Source organism: Ranitomeya imitator, chromosome 1 (assembly GCF_032444005.1).
Source record: "Ranitomeya imitator isolate aRanImi1 chromosome 1, aRanImi1.pri, whole genome shotgun sequence".
NCBI lineage: Eukaryota > Metazoa > Chordata > Amphibia > Anura > Dendrobatidae > Ranitomeya > Ranitomeya imitator.
This window is the reverse complement of record NC_091282.1, coordinates 658,493,868-658,516,550: the sequence shown is the minus strand read 5'-3', so window position 1 is coordinate 658,516,550 and position 22,683 is coordinate 658,493,868. Positions and strand designations below refer to the sequence as shown.

Genomic DNA, 22,683 nt, shown 5'->3' with positions numbered 1-22,683 from the left:
CAGTAGGAGTACCCTGATGTAGAGTACCCTATCAACACGTAGTCAATCATGAGTAGCTCCAGTGGAGCTGAAGTCTTAATAGACTGTGTGGGAGCCCGCTGCTCAGGGCTTTTGTTGAGCCCACAAATTCGGCACTGCCGACACGCGTCGGCCACCATCCCTCCCAACTCAGGGCAGTAGAGGACTCGCTGCAACCACTGAAGTGTCTTTTCACTTCCAAAATGGGCCCCCTTCTCATGCGCCTCACGAGCGACCACCGGCCCCATCCCCACAGGAATTATCAGTTGGTACCGATGCTGCAGCTCCGATGGCAGGTACACCTTACGATACAAAAGACCTTGTTCCACACACAATTTATCCCATTGTCGAAGGAGTTTCATTCCTTCCATGGACAACTGAGCCTTGTCCTCTGCACTGGGCCAGGCCTTGTTTTGTACCCAACGGCGCACAAGTGCAACGTCCGGACACTCATCCTGGACTCTTGTCCAATCTGAGGGTGTTTTACCCAGGACACAGGGCATCCCGGTGGCCACCCCACTTGAGTGTACCACACTTTGGAAGATAGGTATTTGCCCCAAAGCTGGAGTTTCAGTATCCTCAAGTTGTTCATCAACATCTTCCCCGGATGACCCAAGGGGCACTCTTGACAATGCATCTGCATTGCCGTTCTCTCGACCAGAGCGAAATTTAATGCGGTAATTGAACTTGGCCAGTCTGGCGACCCACCGCTGCTCCAACGCCCCCAGTTTTGCATTCTCTAAGTGAGCTAGCGGGTTGTTATCTGTCATGACTAGCACCTCAGCTCCTGTTAGATACTCGGCGAAGCGTTCTGTCATTGCCCACACCAGGGCCAGCAATTCCAGACGGAATGAGCTGTAGTTAGCCGGATTTCGCTCGGAGTCTCTTAAAGATCTGCTGCCATAAGAAATCACTCGTTCTCGGCCGTCCTGCACCTGTGCTAGTACTGCCCCCAACCCATGAAGACTACCATCGGTATACAACAAAAAAGGGGTGTCAAACCGGGCGTAGGCCAGCAATGGGGCACTCGTTAGGGCGGTTTTCACTCCATCAAATGCCTTTTTCTGTAGGGGCCCCCATGGAATGGGGCGATTTCGAGGACCCAGCGCTGTCCCTCTCAAAAGTTCATTCAAGGGACTCACCACTTGTGAGAATTTAGGCACAAACCGCCGATAGTATCCTGCTAGGCCCAGGAAGGCCCGCACTTCTCGCAGGTCACAAGGAGGTGGCCACTCTTGTACCGCCTTAATCTTACTGGCTAAAGGTAGTACCCCGTCTGGGGTCACCAGATGCCCCAAATATTCAATCTGGTTTCGTAACAGCTGACATTTTTTTGGCTTTATTTTCAGGCCGTAGCTCTTGAGCCGCCGGAGAACTTGACGCAGCTTCTCCAGATGATCTTCAAATGAGGTTCCGAACACCACAATGTCGTCCAAATATATCAGGACTGATTCAAAATTTAGATCACCCAAGCAATGTTCCATCAGGCGTTGGAAGGTTCCCGGGGCGGTAGCGAGGCCAAAGGGCATCCGGTTGAACTCAAAGAGCCCCATTGGCAATACAAACGCCGTCTTGGCCCGATCTTTTTCAGCCATTGGGACCTGCCAGTACCCGCTTGCCAAATCCAACGTTGAGAAATACTTGGCCCGACCCAGGGCCGACAGGGATTCTTCAATACGGGGTAAAGGATATGCGTCCCGTACGGTGTGGGCATTCAATTTCCGATAGTCCACACAAAATCGGAGTGTCCCATCCTTCTTGCGGACCAAGACTACAGGGGCCGCCCAGGGACTCCGGCTCTCTCGGATCACTTGGTTGTCCAGCATACTGGCCACCATGCTCTTCACCTCTTGATAGAGCGCCGGAGGAATTTGGCGATATCTTTCTCTAATGGGTGGAGTATCCCCCGTTGGAATCTCATGCTCAATCGTCTGGGTACACCCGAAGTCCTCTCCATGTCGGGAAAAGGTCTCTTGATGTTCCCACAAAACTCTCTCCAACTGCTCCAACTGCACGGGGGTCAGCTTCTCCCGATCCACTCCCATCTGCTCCATGATCACATGAACATTCCATTCCTCCGTAGGAGGTTCAGTCCGGCCTACCTCGACCGCGAATGTCCAGGATGACTGTTGGTCTGGTCGCAATTCGAACCCTGCATTTTCCGGCACCTTCTCTGCCGGCACGAACAGTTCAGCCAGTATGGTCCCAGCGGGAATTGCAACAGCTTCATCTAAAACATTGATGCATCGGACCGGTACTCGTCCATTCTTCACAATCGCCAAAGAACGGGCCACATGTACCTTGGCAAATGAGGAACCCTCTCGGACGGGCTCAAGTAGCACTTCAAGCCCATTCAATCTCTGTGCAGCTCCCACAGGCAGCATTAAGAGTTCCTCTTGTCTGGGTCCCAGCAGGATCGGGGCCTTCGAAGTCACTCGGACCCGGCCCACCCGGCCACCTGGGACCGCACTTTTCAGCAAGTCGCAACTCAGCACTAGACGGTGTAGAATTCTCTGTGTGGGTCGGTGTCTTGTCGCACGGGCCCAGTATCGGGGTCCTTCACTGGCATACATCTGGTGATTCAAATCTCGCAGCACGTTCATTCCGAGCGTCACTTCCATCCCTCTTCTAGGGGGGTGATCCACCAGTACTACCCCTTTCTGCCCCAGCTCTTGACCAAACATTTTTAGTTGCATCCACACGATCCCTTTTACTGACAATTGACCATTATTTGCGGCGGTCAGTCGTATCACTCGGCCATCCTCTGGAATCACTAGTCGACTGAAGTATCTCTCATATACTTCTAGAGGCATTATAGTACATTCGGATCCCGTGTCAACCAAGCACCTCATCTTCCGCCCCTCAAACTCTGCTTCTATCACTGGACTACATGCAAACAAATCTTGTTCATTCCGTCGAGGGCTTTGTGTGGGTGGGGCCGCTGCTGCTTGCCCTCTCATGGCAGCGGCCGGAAGTTTAAAGCCGGTGACGGGGTTTCTGGGGCTGTAAGCGCCCGGCAGTAACGCGAGATGTGTCCCTGGCGGCCACACTTCCAGCAGGTGATTGTTCCTCGTGGGCGAGGGCTTGACTCATTCTGATAGGACGACCTGGCCATTTGCGGGGTCACCGTTCCAGGGGGTGAGGCAGGAGGTTCCCGCGAGGGGGTAGAGGCGGGATCAACTGTCAGTTGAGACAATTTCAGCTTCAACTCCTTCACCTCAGCACGCAGAGCTTGTACCACGCTTACCAGCCCCTCTCCCCCCGACCCTGATGACACACCTTCCTCCAGCTGGGCACTGTTCACTGACCCCTCGGGAACATAGGCCGATTTCTCTTCCCTTTCCACTGCAGCTCGGTAAATCTGCCAGAAAGATAACTCTGGTGCAACCCGGGCCATTTCCAACAGTTTGTCCCGGAGAAGTCTATTGGCTACACCGGTGATGAATTGGTCCCGGAGCAAGCGGTCTACCTCCCGGAATGCCCCCATGGCCCCCGGGTCTAGTCGCTGCATCTCATTCAACATCTCTTGCAAAATATTAGAGTACTGCATCAGGGACTCACACTCTCTCTGGGGACGATTAAAGAATAGGGACCGAAGCTGGGCCACGCGCGCTCGGCCCCCCAAACTCCCCTCTAACAGTTCCAAAATCTTTTCTAATGTATCCCTCTCTGATTCTGGGCGCACCATCACCATACGCCTAATATCACCCTCCAGTGCATTTAATGCCAGCTCAGCGCGTAACGCGGGGGTCAAATTACACATGCGCAGAATACTCCGGATTCTCTCAGCCCAATCTTGCAACGCCATATTGCGCCCATCGTATTTCGGCATGTGCTGAAGTAAAGCTCCTACAGGCACATACCCTCCCGAAGTCGCCGCGGCTGCCAGGGGAACCCCAACCCCCGAGGAGGATGCGGATACAGCGGGGTCATTTCCACCGTCGCCCTCGTCCATGACAAACACTGGATCCTGCCGACTACGCCAAAAATGTAATGACCAGAGGTCCGAATAAGATCCAGTGAGTCACAAACCAAGACCAAGGCAGAAATCTCCAACGGTATTTACTCAAAGGCAAATTAATCAAGGTAATATGGAGAAGATTAAGGCAGATGCACCCCAAAGATACACCAATTCAGCAGCAGCTGAAATCACTGTGCCACTCCAAGGTCTCCTGAGAACTGTGTACTACAACAGACTAGTAAGAAATTTACCTAACAGGCAACTAAAAACAGGAACAAGTGTAAATTGAATGTAGTGTTATTAAGGGAGCCCCTGGAATGGCACATTGAGTATAACTTACACAACTCTAATATAAGATACACCTCTAAAGTAACAATTTAACACTCTGAGCAGAGATACCCGGGTATCTATAACTATGGTACCGTATCCTGAGATGGATTTCCTCTCAGGCAGGAATCCGCACAGGCTGTAGCCAGTTCATATCTTCAGCGCCAATAAGTTACAGCAAGCTCCTCTTGTCTTGTCGGCCGATGCCGAGCCCAAACGCCGGGGACTTAGTTAGTGGTCTCACGATGTAGTCTCTGCTTCTGTAGCTCCTAGGAATGCTTCCACGACAATCCGTCCGTCTCTGTATCAGCAGTCTGTCCAGACTTGGTTCTCCACTCAATGCACAGGGAATCCACAGACTTCCAAATACGTACTGGGTTCTTAGCAAAGTCTCCGTCTTTTGTTAAATAAAGGGTTAACTCCTCTCCAGGAAACGTTAGCCACACAAGTCTCTCACAGAGTTAAACAAAAGGTTAATTCTTCTCCAGGGGAACGTTAGCAACAAAAAGTATCTCAAAAGCTTCTTTTCCTCCAAAAACACTTGCAGTAAATCCACACACAGTCTCTCTTTAAGATATCACAGCAGCTTCTGCCTTTGCTTCCCGCCTTTTTCTCTCTCAGCTCTCACTTCCTAGTTTCACTTTACACCCGAGACACTAGACCCCACCCAGCAGCACACATTGTCTCTGGGAGTCTTGCACGGTCTGTTCTCTTCTGCAATAGGCAAAAACCACAGGGTCCTAGTGCCCTCTCAGTGGGACTACAGTTCACCCTCTTACAACTTTACACTCGAGACACTAGACCCCACCCCACAGCACACATTGTCTCTGGGAGGTCTGTCCTCTGCTGCAACAGGCAAAAACCACAGGGTCCTAGTGCCCTCTCAGTGGGACTACAGTTCACCCTCTTACACCAACAAAGGGTTTTCAACCAAGTACTAAAAATGAACATTTTATTTAAAATTATTGAATCTGTCCAATTACTTTTGGTCCCTTTAAAAACAGGGTGGCACATGTTAAGGAGCTGAAACTCCTAAACCATTCATCCAATTTTAATGTGGATACCCTCAAATGAAAGCTGAATGTCTGAAGTTCAACTGCATCTGAATTGTTTTGTTTAAAATCCATTGTGGTAATGTCTACAACCAAAATTAGAAAAATGTTGTCTCTGTCCAAATATATATGGACCTAACTGTAGCTGGGCAATATACTACGTGGCGCTGTGCTGTATACTACATAGCTGGGCAATATACTACATCGCTGGGCAATATACTACGTGACTCGGCAATATACTACGTGGCTGGGCAATATACTACGTGGCTGGCCAATATACTACGTGACGGGGCAATATACTACGTGACTGGGCAATATACTACGTGACTGGGCAATATACTACGTGACTGGGCAATATACTACGTGGCTGGCCAACATACTATGTGACTGGGCAATATACTACGTGGCTGGGCAATATACTACGTGGCTGGCCATTATACTACGTGATTGGGCAATATACTACGTCGCTGGGCAATATACTACGTGGCTGGCCAATATACTACGTGACTGGGCAATATACTACGTAGCTGGGCAATATACTACGTGGCTGGGCAATATACTATGTGGCTGGGCAATATACTACGTGACTCTGTGCTGTATACTACGTCACTGTGCAATATACTATGTCGCTGTGCAATATACTACGTGGCTCTGTGCTGTATACTACGTCACTGGGCAATATACTACGTGGCTGGGCAATATACTACGTGGCTGGGCAATATACTACGTGACTGGGCAATATACTACGTGACTGGGCAATATACTACGTGGCTGGGCAATATACTACATGGCTGGGCAATATACTACGTGGCTCTGTGCTGTATACTACGTCACTGTGCAATATACTACGTTGCTGTGCAATATACTACGTGGCTCTGTGCTGTATACTATGTCACTGTGCAATATACTATGTCGCTGTGCAATATACTACGTGGCTCTGTGCTGTATACTACGTCACTGTGCAATATACTACGTGACTGTGCAATATACTACATGGCTGGGCAATATACTACGTTGCTGTGCAATATACTACGTGGCTCTGTGCTGTATACTATGTTACTGTGCAATATACCGTATATACTCGAGTATAAGCCGAGATTTTCAGCCCAAAATTTTGGGCTGAAAGTGCCCCTCTCGGCTTATACTCGAGTCAAGGTGGGTGGCAGGGTCGGCGGGTGAGGGGGTGAGGGCGCTGAGGCATACTTACCTAGTCCCAGCGATCCTGGCACTCCCCCTGCTGTCCCACGGTCTTCTGTGCTGCAGCTTCTTCCTCTCTTCAGCAGTCACGTGGGACCGCTCATTACAGAAATTAATAAGCGGCTCCACCTCCCATAGGGGTGGAGCCGCCTATTCATTCCTCTAATCAGCGGTGCCGGTGACCGCTGATAGAGAAAGAAGCTGCGGCACCGAAGACCAGGCAGAGGGACAGCGCGAGGATCGCCAGGACTAGGTAAGTATAGCATATTCACCTGTCCTCGTTCCAGCCGCCGAGCGTCGCTCCATCTTCCCGGCCGGCGCCTCCATCTTCCCGGCGTCTGCGCTCTGACTGTTCAGGTCAGAGGGCGCGATGACGCATATAGTGTGCGCGGCGCCCTCTGCCTGATCAGTCAGAGCAGAGACGCCGGGAAGATGGAGGCGCCGGAACGAGACGCCGGGAGCTGCAATCAAGGGAGGTGAGTATGCGGCGGCAGAGATTTATGTGGAGCATCTATGGGGCACAGTGAACGGTGCAGAGCACCGTATATGGCACATCTATGGGGCACAATGAACGGTGCAGGGCACCGTATATGGCACATCTATGGGGCACAATGAACGGTGCAGAGCACCGTATATGGCACAGCTATGGGGCACAGTGAACGGTGCGGAGCACCGTATATGGCACATCTATGGGGCACAATGAACGGTGCAGGGCACCGTATATGGCACAGCTATGGGGCACAGTGAACGGTGCAGAGCACCGTATATGGCACATCTATGGGGCACAATGAACGGTGCAGGGCACCGTATATGGCACATCTATGGGGCACAGTGAACGGTGCAGAGCACCGTATATGGCACATCTATGGGGCACAATGAACGGTGCAGAGCACCGTATATGGCACATCTATGGGGCACAATGAACGGTGCAGAGCACCGTATATGGCACAGCTATGGGGAAATATGAACGGTGCAGAGCACTGTATGGCACAGCTATGGGGAAATAATGATCTATTTTTATTTTTGAAATTCACCGGTAAATGCTGCATTTCCACCCTAGGCTTATACTCGAGTCAATAAGTTTTCCCAGTTTTTTGTGGCAAAATTAGGGGGGTCGGCTTATACTCGGGTCAGCTTATACTCGAGTATATACGGTACTATGTCACTGGGCAATATACTACGTGGCTGGGCAAAATACTACGTCACTGAGCAATATACTACGTGACTGGGCAATATACTACGTGGCTGGGCAATATACTACATGGCTGGGCAATATACTACGTGGCTCTGTGCTGTATACTACGTCACTGTGCAATATACTACGTCGCTGTGCAATATACTACGTGGCTCTGTGCTGTATACTACGTCACTGTGCAATATACTACGTGACTGTGCAATATACTACATGGCTGGGCAATATACTACGTCGCTGTGCAATATACTACGTGGCTCTGTGCTGTATACTATGTTACTGTGCAATATACTATGTCACTGGGCAATATACTACGTGGCTGGGCAATATACTACGTCACTGGGCAATATACTACGTGACTGGGCAATATACTACATGGCTGGGCAATATACTACGTGGCTGGGCAATATACTACGTGGCTGTGCAATATACTACGTGGCTCTGTGCTGTATACTACGTAGCTTGGCAATATACTACGTAACTGGGCAATATACTACGTCACTGTGCAATATACTATGTGGCTCTGTGCTGTATACTGCGTAGCTGGGCAATATACCACGTGGCTGGGCAATATACTACGTCACTGGGCAATATACTACGTGACTGGGCAATATACTACGTGGCTGGGCAATATACTACGTGGCTGGGCAATACTACGTGACTGGGCAATATACTACGTGACTGGGCAATATACTACGTGACTGGGCAATATACTACGTGGCTGGGCAATATACTACATCGCTGGGCAATATACTACGTGGACATGCATATTCTAGAATACCCGATGCGTTAGAATCGGGCCACCATCTAGTATTATTATATGTGGGGAGCGGTGATGTCACTGCTGTAATACATAATTTGTTATACTTGCTATGTAATGGAATTATAAAGGACACTTGGACATTGTTCTGAGTTAATATATTTTTAATCACCATTTTCATCCAAGTGGCATTTCCTTGCATTTTTCCTGCTATCATACAACCTCCACTTCCATCAGTCTATGGTGTTTGGGCAAGAGCGGGCACATATATGTATAATACAGACACAGGTACAGTATCTTTCTAGTTTAGCATACTTACCTAGTCCCAGCGATCCTGGCGCTCCCCCTGCCGTCCCACGTTCTTCTGTGCTGCAGCTTCTTCCTCTCTTCAGCAGTCACGTGGGACCGCTCATTACAGAAATTAATAAGCGGCTCCACCTCCCATAGGGGTGGAGCCGCCTATTCATTCCTCTAATCAGCAGTGCCGGTGACCGCTGATAGAGAAAGAAGCTGCAGCGCCGAAGACCAGGCAGAGGGACAGCGCGAGGATCGCCAGGACTAGGTAAGTATAGCATATTCACCTGTCCTCGTTCCAGCCGCCGAGCGTCGCTCCATCTTCCCGGCCGGCGCCTCCATCTTCCCGGCGTCTGCGCTCTGACTGTTCAGGTCAGAGGGCGCGATGACGCATATAGTGTGCGCGGCGCCCTCTGCCTGATCAGTCAGAGCAGAGACGCCGGGAAGATGGAGGCGCCGGAACGAGACGCCGGGAGCTGCAATCAAGGGAGGTGAGTATGTGTTTTATTTTTTTTATTGCAGCAGCAGCAGCGGCGGCGGCGGCAGAGATTTATGTGGAGCATCTATGGGGCACAGTGAACGGTGCAGAGCACCGTATATGGCACATCTATGGGGCACAATGAACGGTGCAGGGCACCGTATATGGCACATCTATGGGGCACAATGAACGGTGCAGAGCACCGTATATGGCACAGCTATGGGGCACAGTGAACGGTGCGGAGCACCGTATATGGCACATCTATGGGGCACAATGAACGGTGCAGGGCACCGTATATGGCACAGCTATGGGGCACAGTGAACGGTGCAGAGCACCGTATATGGCACATCTATGGGGCACAATGAACGGTGCAGGGCACCGTATATGGCACATCTATGGGGCACAGTGAACGGTGCAGAGCACCGTATATGGCACATCTATGGGGCACAATGAACGGTGCAGAGCACCGTATATGGCACATCTATGGGGCACAATGAACGGTGCAGAGCACCGTATATGGCACATCTATGGGGCACAGTGAACGGTGCAGAGCACCGTATATGGCACATCTATGGGGCACAATGAACGGTGCAGAGCACCGTATATGGCACAGCTATGGGGAAATATGAACGGTGCAGAGCACTGTATGGCACAGCTATGGGGAAATAATGATCTATTTTTATTTTTGAAATTCACCGGTAAATGCTGCATTTCCACCCTAGGCTTATACTCGAGTCAATAAGTTTTCCCAGTTTTTTGTGGCAAAATTAAGGGGGTCGGCTTATACTCGGGTCGGCTTATACTCGAGTATATACGGTACTATGTCACTGGGCAATATACTACGTGGCTGGGCAAAATACTACGTCACTGAGCAATATACTACGTGACTGGGCAATATACTACGTGGCTGGGCAATATACTACATGGCTGGGCAATATACTACGTGGCTCTGTGCTGTATACTACGTCACTGTGCAATATACTACGTCGCTGTGCAATATACTACGTGGCTCTGTGCTGTATACTACGTCACTGTGCAATATACTACGTGACTGTGCAATATACTACATGGCTGGGCAATATACTACGTCGCTGTGCAATATACTACGTGGCTCTGTGCTGTATACTTTGTTACTGTGCAATATACTATGTCACTGGGCAATATACTACGTGGCTGGGCAATATACTACGTCACTGGGCAATATACTACGTGACTGGGCAATATACTACATGGCTGGGCAATATACTACGTGGCTGGGCAATATACTACGTGGCTGTGCAATATACTACGTGGCTCTGTGCTGTATACTACGTAGCTTGGCAATATACTACGTAACTGGGCAATATACTACGTCACTGTGCAATATACTATGTGGCTCTGTGCTGTATACTGCGTAGCTGGGCAATATACCACGTGGCTGGGCAATATACTACGTCACTGGGCAATATACTACGTGACTGGGCAATATACTACGTGACTGGGCAATATACTACGTGACTGGGCAATATACTACGTGACTGGGCAATATACTACGTGACTGGGCAATATACTACGTGGCTGGGCAATATACTACATCGCTGGGCAATATATTACGTGGACATGCATATTCTAGAATACCCGATGCGTTAGAATCAGGCCACCATCTAGTATTATTATATGTGGGGAGCGGTGATGTCACTGCTGTAATACATAATTTGTTATACTTGCTATGTAATGGAATTATAAAGGACACTTGGACATTGTTCTGAGTTAATATATTTTTAATCACCATTTTCATCCAAGTGGCATTTCCTTGCATTTTTCCTGCTATCATACAACCTCCACTTCCATCAGTCTATGGTGTTTGGGCAAGAGCGGGCACATGTATGTATAATACAGACACAGGTACAGTATCTTTCTAGTTTAGTACACAGGGAATGCACAGTTGTAACATTACATGCAATACTCAGCATCTACACAATAACTGGACAGTACAAGCAATACCAATGAGTAATATGGAGAACATCCTCGGTCTCCTACATAGGAGTGTGCGCTCCACAAGCTCAGGCCATGATTTACAGCATAGCTCTCCACCTTTCACAAGGTAATGTCTTGTTACACCAGCCATAAAATCACTGTCCACATTCCTCAAGCCTGCCCATGTTATTTATGGCAAGTCCTCATAGGCTTGGCTTCCACCTTCCCCTGAAAAACACTGGGAGATATGTCTACAACATAGAAGACCTGCAGAACCTCCTATTTTAAATTTGGGTTTATTTTGTAGCCCTAGTGCAGTGCCAGTGAATGATCAAAAGAGATTCCAGTTCTACAATTCTCACTGGTCTCTCAAAGAAAAGGGAACAGGGTCAATAATACCCCTATTACAGCTAACATGGGGGTTGGTGGCAAATTTGTCTTTTCACGCAAGAGTACACAAAACTCTTTCCACCAACATAGAAGAGGATTCTTTACTGTTAGGGCAGTGAGAATCTGGAATTGCTTGCCTGAGGAGGTGGTGATGGCGAACTCAGTCGAGGGGTTCAAGAGAGGCCTGGATGTCTTCCTGGAGCAGAACAATATTGTATCATACAATTATTAGGTTCTGTAGAAGGACGTAGATCTGGGTATTTATTATGATGGAATATAGGCTGAACTGGATGGACAAATGTCTTTTTTCGGCCTTACTAACTATGTTACTATGTTACTATGTATGTAAAAGTTGGGTGACAACAATTGGAACTACTGAGCCTGATGAAGAGATTGGTAAAGTCTTGAAAAGTGGCCACTCCTGCCCCTGACGAAGCCACGTTGTGGCGATACGCATTGGGCTCAGTGCCCCCCTTGACCGGCTTCACACTACACTTGCACTGTCTCTTTTTGGGCAGGTTTTGTATGGCGCCATTTGCTCCTTTATGCATGCATTTTCATGCCTTTTCTCCTGCCATGGCTTAGGCTGAGCTATTCCTTTTGTCTCATGTTTCGTATCTAGTGCACTATTCATTCACAGCTCTTAGGTTTTTCTCTTATTTTTGTATTATTTCTTCTGTCCTGGTTTAAGATTTTTTCGCCATTTTTTGTACGGAATCAGGTTTATTTGTTATAGAGTGTATATATATATATATGCAAATTGCCTCTTCTGAGAAAAAGAGGACTTAAACTCTATAGCGCCACCTATTGGAAGTAGCAATCCTACAAGTCACAATCAACTCTTTAACGAGTCGTGCAATATGACTTAGGATTAAAGCCAAATCAGTATCTCAATTCGCAGACACGGTGTTTCGGGCTGTTGCCCCTCGTCAGTGCGAAGCATGAGAACTGATTTGGCTAGGTGAGAGGCTCTGGACTGGGGTCTAAGGTGTAACGTTTCTCCTTGTGGAGAGTGACATACCATCTCTGGCTTGTCAAGGTAAGATAATTATTACATCTGGCCGCCTTACTGGCATCAATATGGGCACAGCATTTGTGTCTAATACTGTTTGTCTATTATGTCTGGGTCATATATGCTCTATATTTGAGCTATCATCTGGTGCACATTAATTATTTGTAACATTGGGAGCTCCACCTTTATCATAATGGCCATAATGACAACATGCCTATAGAGCAGTTATTATATTTCCATCAATAGAGCAGCTGCATATCTAACATATCTATGTAAATATTTTATGTTATCTGAATGATATATGCTGTATTATATGTGTATACATCTCTTGGGATAAGCTTTCTTGGTCTTGGGGGGCATACCCCATTTGGGGTATGTACCACTTTGGTTTTTAAATGTTTTTAAATTGTTTGGTGTGTCCTTTTTGACCATAATAAAATTGATTAGTGTATTTATTTTTTGGTGATCCTTGGTCCTTTGTATGTTTCTTTCCTTCTTTGATATATATTTTTGATTGTCACCCAGCATTCTCAGATGCTGATGACTTATGGTCCATTCAGACAAGCAAATAATCGATGGAGCTTTCATATGAACGCAATCTTCCGATAACGACTACATAGGGAGTTACATAATAATTTTGGCTTCATCAGAACACTTACAATTACAGGAAGATTCGAGACATGTTTTGAGAAGATTTTGAGATTCAAGAAACAACGGTGCCGAAGAGGTGATTAAAAAGCTCTGAGTAGCCATTTTATATTGTCAGTATATATTAAAGATCGAAAATGAATAAAAAAAATAAAAAAATGACACAATTTGCATCAGATCTTCCTCTAATCTTATGACTGTTCAGATTATTCATGGGGTCGGCCTTGAGATCCTTTACTTATGCTGTTGGAAAGAAAAATGGATTGGGACGCTGCAGCATTGCTCAAGGACACCTCAACACTAAAAATAAAGGGCAATAAAAATGCATCAAGTAGGAATACAAGCATGGATCATGATAAATGAAAAGTAGGGTAACTCTTCTGATTTGCTGAAATGGGTCACATGAATGCACAATGGCACATAAGATTTTATTTTTATTTTTAAATAGCATTCATAACCCTGATCCTGTGATACCCAGCAGATTTTCAGCACACACATCCAGAGTGGAAAATCCAAAGTCTTCTCCTCTGAGTCAGGTAGTGTTTTCTAAAAGCTATGTGACCTTAGATTGAAAAAGGTGACAATTTGGGAGATTTTTGTCCCAAAAAATATATATGAGGGAGGTTCAGATCAATGCAACATAGATTTCATCTCATACCAGTGGCATGAAAACTTTCTGAAATGGGGCAAAACATTTTCAGCCACTTTTACAGGCCCTACACCTATCTCTTCTCATCACACTATCTATTTATGTACGACCATCTTTTGATTATCAGGAGCCACAAAGGCTTAAACAGTGCAACTGTGGTCAACAATACACAATAAAAATATTACTTAGTGTTTATCGAGAATTCACACAAAAAAAATGTCACAGACTGTAAGACCAAAAATTGCACTTCTTTATAGTTAATATTAATAACTCCAGGAGCAATCTTTAATTTCAGATCATGCAGTGTGAAAATTGGCAGCCTCCAGACCGTAGCAGTTAATAAGATGCTTGTGATCTCTACCATGAAGATAGAACGCGAATTTGTCCCCTTGGTAAAGATAACTGAGGTCTAGACGAGATCCATTGTTACTGGACATGTTTTGTTGACTAACTGACCAACATTGTTTTAAAGCACAATACATATAACCTTTGAGATTTATCCATGATCTCCATCTTGCCATTTAACAATGTATATAGCGTTTTACCACCACCATTTGTTCCAACACTGCTTTCTTTCCCAGCTGGGTGAGATCGATAACCAGCAATTTGTATTGTTCAAGGTTTATGCACGGGTAATCCGTTTTGCGGAGCACTGCCTAGGCTATGCAGGACCACGGCAACCGGCTCAATTATTGAGGGACATTCAACGATCTTTGTTTACTAAGAACGAGAGACGCTCTTCTGGATCATTAGGCAAATAGCTGGTATTGACGTGTTTAACCGCGGATTACTGCTCAGGAGTCATTGACACTCTTTTGAAGTGTCTTGTAGTATCAGAGACAAAACAAAATTAAATGTGGCCACGACATTACCATCTATGTTGTTCACAGATAGTTAAGTAAAAACGGGCACTCGACCTCATCTGCTTTTGACACTGACATGAAAACCTCTTGTCGATTCTTAATAAGTGCGAGTAGAAAGCCATTTATCAGTGCTCTAGTCTATCAAGGTCTCTTGACGATTAGACTCTGCATTTTGTTGGGTCTGATCTTGAGTCACTTCTGGAAGTAAGGTTATGGTGGACAAAGAAGCTACAGGGTAGTCCTTACTAACAGTTTGAGGAAAGCTGGCTTTCCGATACAAGGGCACTGACGTTTCCTGATCAGGGCTTCTTTGTTTGCCCTTGCTAGTGGGTAGGTAAGAGGCAACCATGCTTGCCATCTGCCAAAGCAAAGCTGTCAGTGATTTCCGAAACTCTTTCCTCATAAGACAGTAGATAACTGGATTAAGGCAACTGTTACTGTGAGCAAGGCATAGGGTGATTGGGAAGACATAGGTATGGAAGCAGTAATATGCATCACTCCACTGTACCACTTCATACTTCATGAGGATCCCCCAGAAGATGCCAGCGTGGTTGGGAAACCAGCAAACAAAGAAGACGATTATCACCAGTTGGACGGAATTGGTTATCCTGCTTTGCCGGTGTTGGTTGTTGGAATTGACTTTGTGTTGCCGCAGAAAATTCAAGAGCATGATGTAAGAAGAAGATATCACCACCAGTGGAATGACGAAGCCGATGATAACCCGCTGAAGATGGTAGGTGGCCAGCCACTTGTTTCCAGGAAATTTGAGAAGACAAAGCTCATCTCCTAGAACTTTGTTGGTACTGGAAAAAATTAGAGTTGGGATTGTGGCCAACAAAGCTAGAACCCAAAGAGCAAAGCTTATCCATTTTGCAATATAGGTGGACACCCGACACCTTAGACTCAGTGCGGAGGCTACCGACCAATATCTGGTCACAGCCATAGCAGTCAGTAAAAAAACATTGTTGTAAACATTAAGGACTGTCATAGTCAGGATGATTTTACACATGGTATGTCCAAATGGCCAGCTGAAATCCAAGATGGCATCCACAGCCCAAAAAGGCAGAGTAAAAGCAAGTTGAAAATCACTCAAGGCCAGGCAAAAGACAAATATGTCGATGGCAGTGAGACCAGTGACTTTCTTCGCCCTGATTAGATACATCACAAAGAAGTTGCCCAGCAATCCCACCACACAGACCAAAAAGTAGATAGTAGAGATGAGAATTCGGAAACTCACCAGCCCATAGGTGGGTATGGTGGCATCATCGTCTATGCTCAGACCTGCAGTCTCCTCAGAGGTGTTCCCGGCCAAGGACAAAGTCAAATTGAAATCCATGACATCCAGCTTTGGCAACTTTTGTAGTAGAAATAGTGATTGGAGCATGTTAGGAAATCCACATTGTGCCCAGAGTCACTGATATGACCTCTTGAAGGTTCAACAACTCTCTTCAAGTCTTCAACATGCCACCACCAACACTATACGTGGTTGCTCCCTAGTTCCTCATCTGCTCAGTGGTTACCATCGTGTTTCTTCTGTGCTTTCGGTCTGCCTCACCCTATTGCAGGAATCACACACAAGTGGACTGTGACAGAGCACATGCAGTGTGACAGTCCCAGCTATTGCTCCTGACTTGTCTATCAGTGCTGGGGGCTGTTCTCTACAAGAGGCTGGGCTAAAACCCAAAGCTACATTTGCTTAGATAGAATGAGCTTTCAGATAAGAAGGACAACCAGAGCAAGATCCTAAGATGAGGCTATGAGAAGCCGGGGTACAAAATAATAAAGTCTGTGCATAAACACAAATTGGATGGAGACATTTCCCTGTAAGGCTTCTACTGTGGTCAGGAGAACGTGACCTATAGGAGACATGTAAAAAAAACTGCACTACAAAAAATAAACATGGTTTTGGAAAACGTAGCGCTGAAATTTATGGAAGACTTGCACCACTCTTTTGTGTAGAACTGTAGGTAAATCTACCTGTGTAATGTTCTGCAGATCTGTAGAGGTCAGTCGTGTAATATCTGCCAGGAAGTGGAGGAGCAATATTCTGTAGGAAGGGTTAAACATGCTCTGTGCCCGGCTCCATACATTAGGGGTAATTGCTCCGGTCTGGTATGATGGTTCAGTGCTGATTCTCTATAATCAGGGCTCCTGGTTACCAAGTCGGGTCAGTGACAATGACCCCCACCTTGTCTATATATATACAGAATATAGGTGTCATTAATGTCGTTCATTTACTATTTACTTCATATAACGGTGAGCCATTGGGATTTGCTGGGGACAAACTGCTGTTTTCACCAGCACATAACTTTTCTGACCTATTGATATTAACTCTTTACGTCTTATTCTTGCTCTCCCCCTATCTGCTGGCAGGCATGTGCCGTGCACCTTATATACTGGTACGTGAGGAGCATTGCAGTGCATACATTGAGGCAGCGTTACCCCTATATAAGGACCATTCCTTCAGTAAGTCACCATAATGGCAGTATGTGGAGCTAAGGGGCTTTTACCCCCTCCCGAAAGAACATCTTGGGAAGTGGAGATTATATTAACCTTTTCAGAAGCAAGCTACTTTTCTGTAAATATGTACGATGAGAACCTGGCCTCAACTTCTATTTCTAAGGTATCCAACCTAGACAATCCTCTGCAATCCCAAACACATCGGCCGAACGCTCTTTTGGTCAGTTACTCCTTTGACTCCAACAAACAGAAGCATGCTCGATTAATCTTAGGGTGCATGTGCTTTATATGGGGAGAGGTTAGAAAGCTGCTATCAGACAGCTCTTATCCTGCAGTAATGTCTGGCATTGTAAACTTACTCTCAGTGGTGTAACTAGAGTCTGATTGGCTCCGATGCAAAATTTGGGTCCAGGCCCCCCCACCCACCCCTTTCTTGCATGTTGGTCAGATATATGGGCCCTTGTAGCATTCTAAATCCTATAAAGACAAACTTTTTGTGTTCATCCACCCCCTCCATTATGTAGTAATATCCCGCATCATCGGCCACTTCCAGGTATATATGTCTCCTATCCTTGGTTCCTTTTTGGTATATATGTCACCCATCCTGGTTCCATCCTGGTGTATTTATCTCCAATCCTTTGCCCATCGTGGTATATACAGTATATCACCAATCCTGGGCCCCATCCTGATATATGTGTCCCCAAACCTGGACCCATCCTGGTATATATATCCCAAATCCTGGGCCCCATCCTAGTATATACATTTCCAATCCTGGGGCCATCCTGGTATATACAAGGTGGGCCATGTATATGGATACACCTAAATAAAATGGGAATGGTTGGTGATATCAACTTCCTGTTTGTGGCACATTAGTATATGGGAGGGGGAAAATGTTTCAAGATGGGTGGTGACCATGGCGGCCATTTTTAAGTTGGCCATTTTGGATCCAACTTTATTTTTCCAATGGAAAGAGCGTCATGTGACACATCAAACTTATTGAGAATTTCACAAGAAAAACAATGGTGTGCTTGGTTTTCAAGTAACTTTATTATTTCATGAGTTATTTACAAGTTTCTCTTTGTTTACTGCCATTGACATGTCGCAGAGGTTAACACGTGAGGAGCGGAGAGAAATTGTGTTGATGTCTGGTGAACGCAGTTCCCGGGTCATTGCAGCAGATATCAAGGCAAGACGCCCTACGCAAGAAAACTGTCACCATTCCCATGTTATTTAGGTGTATCCATATAAATGGCCCACTAAAAAAGTTTGCCTCATCACTGAACATAATGTTCTGTGTAAGCTGAGGGTCTTGTTCCAAGTTTTGTTTTGCCCATTCTGCAAATTCAATTCAGTCGAACATCCCTACGGCGGATATTGGCTACTCACAAATGGCACCCTTACAAAATCCAGCTGCTGCAGCATCTCAATGAGGATGACCCAGATCAGCACGCTGAATGTGCAAAATGGGCAAAACAAAAATTGGAACAGGACCCTTAGTTTACACTGAACATTATGTTCAGTAATGAGGCAAACTTTTTTGGGTGGGCCATTTATATGGATACACCTAAATAACATGGGAATGGTGACAGTTTTCTTGCATAGCGTGTCTTGCATTGAAGTCTACTGCAATGACTCGGGTACTGCGTTCACCAGACATCAGGGCCGTATTTAGAGTTTCTGCTGCCCTAGGCACTTTTCGTGCTGCCTCCCCCATTGGTGAGTATGACTAATGCAGACACTATCGGCAGTGACTTAGGCTACTTTCACATCAGCGATTTTTGACATTTGCGGCAGATCCGGCAGTTTTTCCGCATCCGTAACGGATCACTTATGGCAACACTGTGTTCGGCCTCATTCATTCCCTATGGGACTTGCAGCACTTGCGGTTTTGCTGCGATCCGGCAAATGCGGTACTTGCAGCAACAGGAAAAAAAATGCTGCTAGCAGTGTTTTTTTTGTCTCACCTCAAGTACTGCACATGTCCGCAAGTCCCATAGGGAATGAATGAGGCCGAACGCAGAGTTGCCGGCCTGTAAGGGTATGTGTCCACGTTCAGGATTGCATCAGGATTTGGTCAGGATTTTTCATCAGTATTTGTAAGCCAAAACCTGGAGTGGGTGATAAATGCAAAAGTGGAGCATATGTTTCTATTACACTTTTCCTCTAATTGTTCCTCTCCTGGTTTTGGCTTACAAATACTGATGAAAAATCCTGACCAAATACTGATGCAATCCTGAACGTGGACACATACCCTTAGTGATATGTTACACGACAGAGGCGGAAAAACTGCAGTATCTGCCGCGAACGGAGAAAATCGCTGATGTGAAAGGAGCCTTAGCAAACCTTTTCATTAGTTGTCATGTGAGAATCTGGAGGATCTCGTACACAGTACATGGTCAGTTGATTCTGCCACGGTTGCAAGGTTTGGCTGACAGATTTTTAAGGGGAACCTGTCAGTCGATTCATACTACCAAAACCACGGGCAGCATCACTCAGACTGCAAACAGGGAAGTTTATCGCTGCAATGCTGGGACGTTTCAGAGAGAATAGTTTGAAGAGCTGGATGGGTAATTTAGTGAGAGAACGGACTAAAGCTACGTTCACATTAGCGTTTTGCGCGGTTGCGTCGGGCGCAGCCGCGGCGACGCATGCGTCATGCGCCCCTATATTTAACATGGGGGCGCATGGACATGCGTTGTGCTGCGTTTAGCGACGCATGCGTTTTTTTGGCCGCAAGCGTGGGGCGCAGGAAACGCAGCAAGTTGCATTTTTTTTGCGTCCCAATTTCGGCAAAAAAGGACGCATGCGTCACAAAACGCAGCGTTTTAGCGTGCGTTTTGTTGCATTTTTGTTTGCGTTGTGCGGTGCGTCGCCGACGCAGCCCCGCACAACGCAAATGTGAACGTAGCCTAATCTGTGGGCTTTTCACTCCATGTCTCTAGATCAGGGGTGGGCAATTTATTTTCCCGAGGGGCCAGATGAAAGACCATGACTGTTGTGGAGGCTGAACCAATAGCATGAAAATAATTCTACTCAATATTAATTAATATTAATTGTATCACTTAATATTGAGCAGAATTAAGTATGCTGACACCCCCTATATATCTTTAAACCCCCCACAGCCCCTTAAATACAGCATGAGCCCCACACAGCCTCCCCATATACAGAATGAGACCAGCCTCTCATCTCCTCTCCTCAGCAGCCTCCCCTCTCCTCACCAGCCTCTCACATCCTCCCATCACCAGCCTCCCCTCTCCTCCCCTCAGCAGCCTCCCCTCACCAGCCTCTCATCTCCTCTCCTCAGCAGCCTCCACTCACCAGCCTCTCATCTCCTCTCCTCAGCAGCCTCCCCTCACCAGCCTCTCATCTCCTCTCCTCAGCAGCCTCCCCTCACCAGCCTCTCATGTCCTCTCCTCAGCAGCCTCCCCTCACCAGCCTCTCATGTCCTCTCCTCAGCAGCCTCCCCTCACCAGCCTCTCATGTCCTCTCCTCAGCAGCCTCCCCTCACCAGCCTCTCATGTCCTCTCCTCAGCAGCCTCCCCTCACCAGCCTCTCATCTCCTCTCCTTTCCAGCCTCTCCTCTCCTTTCCAGCCTCTCCTCTCCTTTCCCGCCTCTCCTCTCCTTTCCCGCCTCTCCTCTCCTTTCCAGCCTCTCCTCTCCTTTCCAGCCTCTCCTCCTTTCCAGCCTCTCATCTCTCCTTTCCAGCCTCTCATCTCCTCTCCTTTCCAGCCTCTCATCTCCTCTCCTTTCCAGCCTCTCATCTCCTTTCCAGCCTCTCCTCCTTTCCAGCTTCTCCTCTCCAGCCTCTCATCTCCAGCCTCTCATCTCCTCTCCTTTCCAGCCTCTCATCTCCTCTCCTTACCAGCCTCTCATGTCCTCTCCTTACCAGCCTCTCATCGCCTCTCCTCTCCTTTCCAGCCTCTCCTCTCCTTTCCAGCCTCTCCTCTCCTGCCTCTCATTTCCTCTCCTTACCAGCCTCTCATCACCTCTCCTCTCCTTTCCAGCCTCTCCTCTCCTTTCCAGCCTCTCATCTTATCTCCAGCCTCTCATCTCATCTCCAGCCTCTCCTCTCCTCTCCAGCCTCTCCTCTCCTTTCCAGCCTCTCCTCTCCAGCCTCTCATCTCCTCTCCAGCCTCTCATCTCCTCTCCAGCCTCTCCTCTCCAACCTCTCCTCTCCAGCCTCTCATCTCCAGCCTCTCCTCTCCTTTCCAGCCTCTCCTCTCCTTTCCAGCCTCTCATCTCCTTTCCAGCCTCTCATCTCCTTTCCAGCCTCTCCTCCTTTCCAGCTTCTCCTCTCCAGCCTCTCATCTCCTCTCCTTTCCAGCCTCTCCTTTCCAGCCTCTCATCTCCTCTCCTTTCCAGCCTCTCATCTCCTTTCCTTACCAGCCTCTCATCGCCTCTCCTCTCCTTTCCAGCCTCTCCTCTCCTGCCTCCCATTTCCTCTCCTTACCAGCCTCTCATCTCCTCTCCTTTCCAGCCTCTCCTCTCCTTTCCAGCCTCTCCTCTCCTTTCCAGCCTCCCCTCTCCTTTCCAGCCTCTCCTCTCCAGCCTCTCATCTCCTCTCCTTACCAGCCTCTCATCTCCTCTCCTTACCAGCCTCTCATCGCCTCTCCTCTCCTTTCCAGCCTCTCCTCTCCTTTCCAGCCTCTCTTCTCCTTTCCAGCCTCTCCTCTCCTGCCTCTCATTTCCTCTCCTTACCAGCCTCTCATCTCCTCTCCTTTCCAGCCTCTCCTCTCCTTTCCAGCCTCTCCTCTCCTTACCAGCCTCTCATTTCCTCTCCTTTCTAGCCTCTCATCTCCTTTCCAGCCTCTCCTCTCTGCCTCTCATCTCCTTTCCAGCCTCTCATTTCCTCTCCTTTCCAGCCTCTCCTCTCCTGCCTCTCATCTCCTTTCCAGCCTCTCCTCTCCTTACCAGCCTCTCATCTCCTCTCCTTTCCAGCCTCTCCTCTACTTTCCAGCCTCTCCTCTCCTGCCTCACATCTCCTTTCCAGCCTCTCCTCTCCTTTCCAGCCTCTCCTCTCATGCCTCTCATCTCCTTTCCAGCCTCTCCTCTCCTTACCAGCCTCTCATCCACTCCCCTTAGCAGCGTCCCCTCTCCTCACTCACTCACATCAGCAGACTCCCGTCTCCTCTCTCACCTCACTCCTCTCTGCAGCTTCCTGAGTCCTCACACACTGCCCGCCTCCTCCTCTCCCTGCTCACCGCCGACTTCAGTATCTTCTCCCACAAACATTACCTGCTTCTCTGCAGTCTGCAGTGCTCAAGTGCTCTTACAGTAAGAAGAGCGCGCAGCGTGTCACATGACCGGCGTCAGGAGGAACATGATGCACTTGGGCTGCTGCTGCTGCTTAAAGGTACAGCACCCATTTCTGCCCCATACAGTAGTCAGGGCAGCAATGCCCTGATGGCGGCCTTGCGCCCGAGAC

General features: G+C 47.6%; 1 protein-coding gene across 1 annotated transcript; it reads right to left on the bottom strand.

Annotated features, from left to right (window-relative positions):
• Nucleotides 1–11,947: 11,947 nt before the first annotated feature.
• On the bottom strand, nucleotides 11,948–16,382 carry RXFP4 (relaxin family peptide/INSL5 receptor 4). Its single transcript, XM_069728794.1, has one exon. The coding sequence runs from the start codon at nucleotides 16,179–16,181 to the stop codon at nucleotides 14,931–14,933; it is 1,251 nt and encodes a 416-aa protein (XP_069584895.1). The 5' UTR covers nucleotides 16,182–16,382; the 3' UTR covers nucleotides 11,948–14,930.
• Between the last annotated feature and the right edge of the window lie 6,301 nt (nucleotides 16,383–22,683).

What these genes read in the sequence shown, in the direction of transcription:
- RXFP4 (XM_069728794.1), bottom strand. Translation starts at nt 16,181, where the DNA reads ATGCTCCAATCACTATTTCTACTACAAAAGTTGCCAAAGCTGGATGTC.